Here is a 9891-nt window from a genome sequence, read left to right on the forward strand (position 1 = left end):
AATTAAACATTAAAAAGACAGACTGTTTACAATACAGTATATGAGTGCAGTACAGAAACATAGATGTGCAATAACAGTAAAAATGTTATTTAAAAATGAGTGAAACAGACTGAATGATTGTCCAACTGCCAGTAATGGATGTAGAATCTGACTGCTGCTTGAAGGAAGGATCTCCTGTAATTCTCTTCTGTGCATTTAGGATGATTTTATCTTCCACTGAGGGAGTTCTCCCGTTCAGCAGCAGCTTCATGCACGGAGTCGGAGACACTGTTCATCATGGATGTTATTTTACCCAGAGTCCTTCTGTCTCCCACCTGCACTGTGTCGAGGGGTCAACCTAGCTGGCCTTCCTGGATTGCTTATCTAACCACTTCCTCTCAGCTGCAGATAAGCTGCTGCTCCAACAAACTGCACAATAGAGTTAATGAAGGACTTCAGGGGTGCCTCCTCTACGTCTGTGAAAACGTATTTAGAAGGTAATGCATCTTATTAATGTAGATCAATGTTTGAATGCTAAAGAGGACTGATATCCATCATTTATTATATCTACCCCAGATAACATTAACAAATGTTCATCAAACTTGTCTACTACAGTTTGGGAATTTTCACTTTCCTGCTCTACAGTGCACAGTTTTTTTTTCTTATGGATTATTAAAGTAAAAAAAAAAAAAAAAGACATTATTTGCAACGTGGATCAGATAAAATCTTTTTCATATTTGCTTTCCTACATAACATATCTTGTTCTGTGCTTATGATGGATATTTTTATTGACTTTAACAGAGACATTTTAGGATTTATTCATACTTTGGATCGTCTTGCAGATGGCTCAGGGAGATTTAGCAAATAAAAACCAAAGTACGGAATGTGCCGCCAACCATAATAACACAACAAACTGGGAATCATAATGCACCTGCTTCCAGCAATTGCTCTGAATAGCAGTAGGGGTTTTCGCCGATAGGGTAACAGCAGCGATGGATGTTACTGAGATCTCTGTAGGAACTGAAATGCTGAAGTAGCATGAGGAGTGTCCTTGCATCATCCTTTCCTCTGGGACATGTCAGATGTGTGCTGAGTAACAGCGTTTACATGCCTTGAGGGAGTCAGGGACATACTGAGAAGAGAACATTACAGAGCAGCAAGACAAAAAGATAGAGGCTGAAGGGACACATTTTAGCTTTTGAAAGTATAAGGATGAAGTGAGAACATAGTATAAGAACGTGCAATTGTTTTCAACAAAGATATACAATTTTATTGTATTCTGTCCCTAAGTACAAGGGAAAAAGTGTCATTTTGCAATTCTCTGAGTTAATAAATTGTTATTGTGCTTGTGAAGCCAGTGTCATGATTTTACCCATAAGGACTTGCCTCTATTTCATGCATACCCAAGGCTTTTATCCGCTCTTGTACTCGCACATCTAGGCTTGAAAAGTATTTTTCCTTCTGTCCTTCAAGGTCTGTTTGTCATATTTTGTCAGATAAAAATATTTTTTCAAGAAAGTCATAGATTGTGCTGAATTTTATTTCCTCAAATAAGACTGGTGAACATAAAGCTTTTGATCCAAGGATGACCAATAATTTAACCTCAGCTCTGAAAGGTTGTTCTGGTTTGGATATTTAACATATTTTCCATCAGATTTCTGGATCGAAAATATAATCTGATTCTAGCACCTTAAATCTCTATGTTGACTACAGGTTTTAGGGTTCCATGCCAACAGCACTAAAGAAACAAAGGGTACAATTTATGGCCATTCACCTTCTCCCAGTGCACCAAGGAACCCTTTAGTAATTGTTCTGTTTTTCATTCTTCTTCTTTCTGTAAGCCATGGGCAAATTACCAGAAAATGAGGTGGCTAACATTTCAAATAGCTCAATTAACTAAGAGACAAAATTACGATCTACAATGCATTTTGGTTTACAAAAAATCACAAAGTGGTCCTTGACCATGTGTCGTAGGCTCCACCCACTTCTGCTTTGCCAGAAATTTTGCTATGTAACCAAAAAGGCCAAGCCTGTTTTGTATACTCTATCACTGCCTACATTTAAAGCTTGATTACTATGAACCACATTTGCAGGGAACAAAACTATTCAAGAAAAATAATTGACATTTTTCAAAATTGTTGAAGGTACATAAGCACAATTTCTTTTAAAACTAGCATAAAAGTTAATTGATTGCATCCCTACCTTATACCACGTTTTCCCAACAAAAATACAGTCTCAGTAAGAAGTATGACCTCCTGTTATACATATTTACTTTTATGAAATTACAGAAGTGGATCATAAATGTGGTGAAAAGAACTGAGATCTTCAGCTTCGTCATATCTATTTCCCACAGGCTAATTTAGAAATATTTTGCTCTTTACACCAACAAGATAAAATTCTCTTGCATCTGTAATTGTGATTTATTTTTTTGCATCTTATTACACTATAAAAATTTTGTTAGAACATTTAGAATAAATGGGGAACTTAGCTGACAAGCCATCTAGTAGCAGGTAGAATGGAAGGTTGTTTCATTTTCAGCAAAAAGCCAGCTTTTTAATAACAGAGATATTTTTCAAGGTTGAACTGAAGTCAGTTGAAAGCATGTCTGTTTATTGACATTCTTTCAATATAAAGGAAAGACAATTTGTAAAAAAGAAAAAAAAATTGGAAGCATTGAAAAATGTCACAACAATTTCCTTTGGTCCCCGTTTTGTGGATTTGGCCTTTTTTTTTTTTTTATCACCGAGGATTTCCTAAAGTTATATAAAAAAGAAAATTCAGTCAAAGCTTTTGACATTTCCACAAGTTCAGAGTTTTTTTTCCCTTAACTTAAGGGCCGATTTAAAAGTCACATTCTTTATGAAATTGTTTTATAAGAAAATCGTTATATAGTTATGATGTTTTTATATATTGGAACATAATTGGGAAAAAAAAAAATCACCATCTTTTTTCAGATATAAGGCAGAGGTTTGATCAATTAACTTTTGTGCTCGGGTTTAAAACAAAACAACAAAAAAGTAAGAAATAACAATAAAAACAGACTTCTATTCATGCTGATGTTCCTAAAACAAAAATGCCAAAGCAGAAAGAATGATAGTGTTGTGCTCAGACATGCTTCAGATTCAGACCTTATCTTGGTTAAAATGCTGCTGCAGGACTGTGGGTGGGTTCTGCATAAACAAATGCCACACCTCAGTGAATTACAGCAGTGGAAATATGGGCGAGAAAAAGTACCTGCTATGTGACAGAATAATTTCAGGAGATGTGCACTTGAATTTATTCCATCAGTGTTATGGAAAGGACTTTTTCACAGTGTTTCTAAATTTTTTGTATAATTGTTTGTCCTTTGTTCTCATCCTTTCTGCGTGGAAATTAAATGCTCTGCCTGTATATGATGGGTTTTCTTTTGAATAATGTGTTTTTTCTCCTCCCGGCCAAACTCCTGAATGCTAAATTGGCTAGTGTGCAAGTGTGTACTATGAATAATTGTTTGTCCCATATATGTTTTTATTCGGTCCGTGCTGGACTGGTGAGCTGTCCAAGAAGTAACTGCTTGTTGAACCTCACTGAATATTAGCATTCGTCTATTTACCCTTACTGGAGACTGAAGGGACAGAAAGGAGACCATAGAAGCACTAGTTTAGGAAAACATTTTATTTGAAATATCAGAAAGACATGCGCAAAATTAATGGTAGTCTGATTATGTTATGTAGAGAAGTTAAGCAGTGCTACAGTTAAGCATATAATCCAGGATTACTCTCTATGGCAGAGAGAGAGAAAAAAAGACATTAAGAGTTAATTGTGGTAATAGTTTTCTCAATGCCATTGGTACAGAAAGCAACACAACTAACCACAGAAACATTAAGCTAAGACATAGCTGAATGAATTAAATTATTTTGTTGGTTCTTTTTATATCTTTGATGAAATGTTTTTTTTTTATATCAACAAAAGTTATAGATCTGTATAAAAACCACAATTGGATATTGTAGCTTGAGAGAATGAACAAGTTCTGCAACACTGACAAAAGTATCTAAATTAGTTACCCAGGGAACAGCGGAGAAGCATGGGACGGAGGAAGGAAAGAAAGCAACAACTATTGCACTGCCGATAACATCCTGCCAAGCTGCATCACATGTTGCTACAGGAACCTCTGCTGAAATAACTCAGAAAAACTCTGTTCTCTGACTTGAGACTTAGCGAGTCATTGGGGGTCTCACTTCCCCACTTTTGAAGAAATGTTTTTAGAAGAAAGCCCTTTGTGTTGCGAGACATCGTTCTCCCACTTCCCAATGGACTTCTTAATCTCCTGCCAGCTTTAAGATGATGCTGCTCCACTGAATCAAGAACAGCCAGAATGTGCTGTTCTCATTCAGCTGGCAGTAAGTTAACCTCTCAGTAGTATGTGTGTGTCTGTTCTCTTTTGTGTCCTCATTTGGAAAAGTAATTGTCTAATTTGAATATGTGAAACCAAATACAGAGCTGTAATATGAAGTATTTTCAAAGAAACATACATTTTAATGTAAAGTACTATCCAGTTCTTTAAAAGGCATGTAGTTTATAGAAACAAAATGACAGTAACTGTGTGAAATATGCAGAAAAGTTGAAAAGTTGAAAGGTTTCTATGATTTTATAGAAGAAGAGAAGGACGTGTTCTTTTTAAGATGAACATCTGTGCAGTTTGTCCCTGCTTCATTTTCTGGAATAAGGATTGTACTTCTCTGACCTTGAAAGATGTTTGTCACGTCTCTTCGTTACAGACATCCACACCCACCAAAAAGAAAAAAAAAAATGTCATTGGACTGTTGTAAAGTTTCTAAAGTGCAATACATAAGTTTTAGGGTTCTTTAATTTGCTTACAAAGAAAGTTTTTACTTAATGGACGATAGTTGGATAACTGCATCATTATTGGACTCAGTACACAGATTGAATTTGTTAGTGGTTCTTTCTGTGCTTCTCTAAAGAAATGCTTCAATAAGTTGCTTATTAAAAACACATTACGATGAAAACTTCTTTACTCTTACCCAAAAATCTGCCATTCGTATCCATAATTTAAAGGGACAGTATTATATTTTTCAGGCACATAGTGCCATTTTATTGCAAAATTAAGTAAATATGTCACCTTCACCTGTTACAAAAATGCTCTCCTTGTAAAATATCACTTAAAAGAAATTTAACTTTGTAATTTAAAGCCTTGAAATTGGGCTTCTGTCTCTTTAAAATCTCCTGTTCTTTCTGAAACTCCGCCTACAGGAAGTAATCTCAACAGTGCTCCTCTATTAACCCTTTTATTTATTTATTTTTCTTACCAGCGTTGTACTGAGAAGTAACTTATATAATGAGCTCAGTAGATGCACAGTTCCAACAGATATTTGCTAATTGCTGCTGGCTAGTCTGAAGGAGCTGAGTGGGGGAGTGATGTAGGAGGGGTGTTCTGTGAGGTGAAAGCACTGTAATTGTATCACCAACGATTTAATGAAAAATTACACCACCTCCCTAAGTGGTTAATTTTACCATCTCCCTCTTTTCCTTCATGGCTCCCCCACTGGTTATTGCTTTTTGGACTGCTTTCAGAAGTCTGCCAATGCAAACGGCAGCATTTCCCCCTCGCACATGGCCTGGCAAGGTCAACTGAATCATCACTTTATGCAGCCTCGACATTCCCTTTCCTCTTCCCTCCCCGATAAATCAAAAGAGTCAACTCACTCTCAGCAGCCATCATGGACAGGATTTAGTAAATATGTTCCTTTAATTCAGTGCATTAATTACTATTTATTGTGCATATTTTTTCTTAGCATTTCATAGGTCAACAAAATCAGTGGGGTAAATAAACTAATAAAAGTAAAAAAAAGAACTATGTTTTTATGCAGTAAATAACATGCTATATTTGAAAGGCATTGTTTTGGTGTTCTTGCAAGAAGAGACATGGAAATCTATTGCAAGTCAGCAATTTAGAAACATTGCTAAAATCAACCGCTGTAACCAAATTGTTACAGCGGTTATTTTATACGCACTTCATGAAGTGAGAAACAGTACGCTTGTAGTTTTTGACGTGGATTTTCTTTATTTTCAACGTCGCAGGAAGCTGTTCAAAATGTAGGGTAGCAATTTTTATTTATTTTGGTTAACTATTTTTCTTTAAATAACCTTTTTTCTGATATGCATCATCAGGTTATTTAAAAATGTTTTATCTAAAATGACTAAACGTGTGTGACATACATGGAATATGAATCCTGACATTTGTACCTGGGATCCCGTAGGTCACTGGTGCTCATCTGGCCAGGCATAAGGAAGATTAATAAGCCAAGTGTGGGAGATTTAATCAAACAATCTATTTAAAGCTGCTATTACATTTTCTCTTATCTTGCCATGAACTTCAACTCATCTAAAATCGTGGGTTCAAAATCCTCGGTGGCCTGGTATGGATGGGCATGACATTTCTTACACCACAGTATCAGATATATAAAAAAGGTGATGGTGGAATATGGTTTTCTTAGAGCTGTGTACCTTTATTTCCAATTGGCAAGCAAGGCAGGTACACAATCATGTGGCATGGGATTTGAGGTGAAAAGAACGCTATGTGTTTCTGTAGTGATGGGGTACAGTGCCTATAAAATCTATTCGCCTCATTGAATGTTTTACACTTTTTATTGCTGTTGCAAATCAATCATGATCAGCAAAATTATCATGAAAACTGATCGAAACAAATTAATGACGAGGCATTAATGAACTAACTCCAGGTTTTCATTTTTTGGGACAGGCCAAACTTTACTCTTCTTTTTTTCCATGACTAAATAAAGAAAAATTCAACCTGAAAACCATGACTGAGCTGCACTCAAGATGAGCTCTGTAGTGGTGTTAAAATCTCTACAACTCATTAGAGCCCGTGGAGTTTTAAGACTAAGAGATTTAGTGGAAAGACACTCGTTAGATCTCTGCAGTCCCAGTACTTTTGCCTTCACCAATTTAGTCTTACACTGCGCTGTGCTGTTGGGTTTGACTGTCTGGTTCATATTCATATTCTACACACTGCCAACTTCTCTTTTCCCACAGCAGGCTTGTGCTTACAGTCCATTTCATCCTGAGCAATTCCACCTATCTGTAACCCAGAAGGTGTAGACATGTTACTTGGATGATGAACATTGGTTGGATCTGAACTACTTAATGGGTTTATAATGTTGGCAGTCACACTCTCAAAACACCCACACCACTGCAAGTTCATATTCCAAGCTTCCGAGCAAACACAGGAGTAAATGCTGCATCTCCTTTGTTTGGACAGTCGGTTCTGTCTCATACAGCCACTTACATCTATACTGTTTGGTTCTCCGGCAGTGATGTAACCCAATATCTGCTTGGCTCAATGTGTCCTTTCCACTCGTCAGTATCAGGGCGGCTCTGAAACACAACACCTTGTTTCTTAAAGAAATATAAATTGCTGATTGTGGCCTTGTCCTTTAAATTTTACTCACTTGACCAAAATGACTTAGATGTTGTTCGACACAGGCAGACATAATAAGTATTGAAGACACCTCTATATGATTGTGCATGAAGGTAAGTGAGCATCAGAAAACTGTGGGTGTATTACCTTGAACATACTGATATGTATAATGTTATTCAACGTTTATACAATGTATAGTACATCAACAATAATGTTGACCCTTTTATGAAATCTATGTAGTGGTTCATTCTCTGACTTAGGTTGCACTTGACTGTGACATGCTTAATTTTATAAGCATGTCACATGCCTAAACATTTAGGCTAAATGTTTAGACCTAAAACTCTAAAACATCTGAACTTTTTTGTATTTTATGCCATTTAGTTTGATTTTATTTAATTTTATTTTTAAATTAAAATTTTTTTGACGCTAGTGGCCTTTATGTGACAGTAGTCTGAAAGGAAAAAATCAAAGAAACCAAGGATAGGAGTTGAACTCGGGCCTGCCGGGTCTGGGTCTAAAACCATGATTTAATTTTTCTTTTGTTTTTTGCCAAGTTTGAGTCTATAGCTAATTTTTGTAATCTGCCTGGTTTGTTTTTCTCAGTGCATTCCTTGTTTTTTTCCATGTCCCATATTTACAATGATTTTCAGTGTCATATTGTGAAATCTTGATCAGTTAGCTGGCTACTAGGTTGCACACACTAACATGGGATCAAAATTTGTCAAATTAGTGACAGGCAGCCACATATTGGATCACTGCGTAATTCATAAATTAAGTCCAGCGTGGGGACTTTGCTGCATATGTTCCCCTTCAATGTTTTCCTTTTTCTATCAAATAAGAAACACTTGTGCATTAAAATCATTTTAAAAAATTAATTGCACTGCAAATATGTGTTTTTTTCATGCGTCAAGAATTAAATCGCACATTGTAACCTATATATGCAATATGAAAACCATTGAAGAATAGTAATTTCGCTACACAATTGCATTTAATGAGGTTAGCTATTTGAAATGTGTAATGGTCATAATTATTTGTATTATTTTGAGCAGTTTGAAAATACTTCTTTTATGTGTCCTGATGTAAAGACTGCCGCAGGAAAGAAAGTTAAGTTAAAATTCCTCTTATCCGCTGCTAATCCTTGGCATCAGAACTTAGCTGCAGTACACAGTTTTGTGGATGATGACACAATTACTTCTCTTCATCTCATTTCAAGAAGTGAGCTCCGTTCAAGACTTTCCAGTGCTTGCTCAAGTCCTCAGATGAACCTCTGTAAGCCAAAAAAAACCATAATGTAAATAATTTGGCTGTTTTACTTTGAAATCTTGTTTAAAAAACAGTCTTACAATCTCTTTCTTTGACTCAAGACGAGAAAAAGAGAGAAAAAAAATCCTCATAAGCTCTTACGGCTAGATGACCTAATTTTTTATGTATTTTTTGGACTCCCTGCTTACCTCCCCACCCCATGGAGGAAAATAAAAAGAGACAAAGTGCTGGATTAATAAATAATAAAGGTAGAAGTTCAGTTCAAAAAATCCACGGTGGCACCCAGTATCTCAGCATTCCAGATTGGTACATATTGATCAAAATATGTCCAACTCATTTGAGCAACGTCGGTTTTGGGATTTCTTCAGGGGTCTTATCAGTGGTTTCATCTGGGCTCTTATCAGGGGTCTCACAAGGGCTCTTATCAGGGGTCTTGTCAGGGGTTTTATCAGGGGTCTTATCCTGATAAGAGCCCTGAAGAGACCCCTTATCAGGGCTCTTATCAGGGGTTTTGTCAGGGCTCTTTTCTCTTGGCCGGACATTCTTGGTTTCTTTTGCCATCCTGGCATTAATGCTCTGAAGCTTTGCATTCAAAGCACTGATCTCGTCCTGAAGCTCTTCGTGGTCAGCTTTAAGCTCATTAAGTTCTTTGGACTTGTCAGTAAATGAGTCCTCTACATTTTCTCTTTCAGTGTTTCGTGTCTGCTGAAGGACCACGCTTAGCTGTGCTATGTCATTACGATCACATTTTAACCACTCAGCTGGTCCACTTGTTTCTTCAAAGTTCATCTTAATGGACCTTATCAGATTTTTACTATATTCATGTTGTCTTTCAAGAATCTCCTTCTGCTTCTGCCAGCTTCTTGCATTTTCAATCCGTCTGCTGTTGAGGCGCTGGAATTTTATCCTCAAGCTTTCCACCGACTCCTGCAGCTGCTCATTTTCACTGTCCAGCTGCCGGCGGTGCTTTTCTAAAGCATCAAGTTCAGCTGTAAATAAATCCTGTCCTGCCATTCTGCTTGCTTTGTCAGTTATATCTAAAACTGGAAATGAATTTCTCTATGGAATCTGGGAATACAAAGACAGTCACCAGTGATGTCACAGACAGGATGAGTGACATCACTGTTTGACATCAAAGCCACAAGAAGTCTGTTGAGTGTGGGGGTGAGGGGGTGGGGGGTATGTTTTTTTTTTTTTAACTTTATCCACAGATA

At 36.7% G+C, this 9891-nt stretch overlaps 1 protein-coding gene and 1 long non-coding RNA gene across 2 annotated transcripts; both read right to left on the minus strand.

Moving 5' to 3' along the window:
• Positions 1 to 6605: 6605 nt before the first annotated feature.
• Positions 6606 to 7728, minus strand: LOC122829777. Its single transcript, XR_006370424.1, has 2 exons — positions 7183 to 7728; positions 6606 to 7075 (listed from the first exon to the last, which is right to left on the minus strand). It is a non-coding gene; the product is annotated as an uncharacterized LOC122829777 (long non-coding RNA).
• A 632-nt stretch (positions 7729 to 8360) lies between these two features.
• LOC122829769 (immunoglobulin G-binding protein H-like) lies at positions 8361 to 9691 on the minus strand. The gene is made up of 2 exons (XM_044114597.1): positions 8866 to 9691; positions 8361 to 8681 (listed from the first exon to the last, which is right to left on the minus strand). The coding sequence occupies exon 1, from the start codon at positions 9689 to 9691 to the stop codon at positions 9011 to 9013; it is 681 nt and encodes a 226-aa protein (XP_043970532.1). The 3' UTR covers positions 8361 to 8681; positions 8866 to 9010.
• Positions 9692 to 9891: the final 200 nt, after the last annotated feature.

This window comes from Gambusia affinis, linkage group LG01 (genome assembly GCF_019740435.1).
Source record: "Gambusia affinis linkage group LG01, SWU_Gaff_1.0, whole genome shotgun sequence".
Taxonomy (NCBI): domain Eukaryota; kingdom Metazoa; phylum Chordata; class Actinopteri; order Cyprinodontiformes; family Poeciliidae; genus Gambusia; species Gambusia affinis.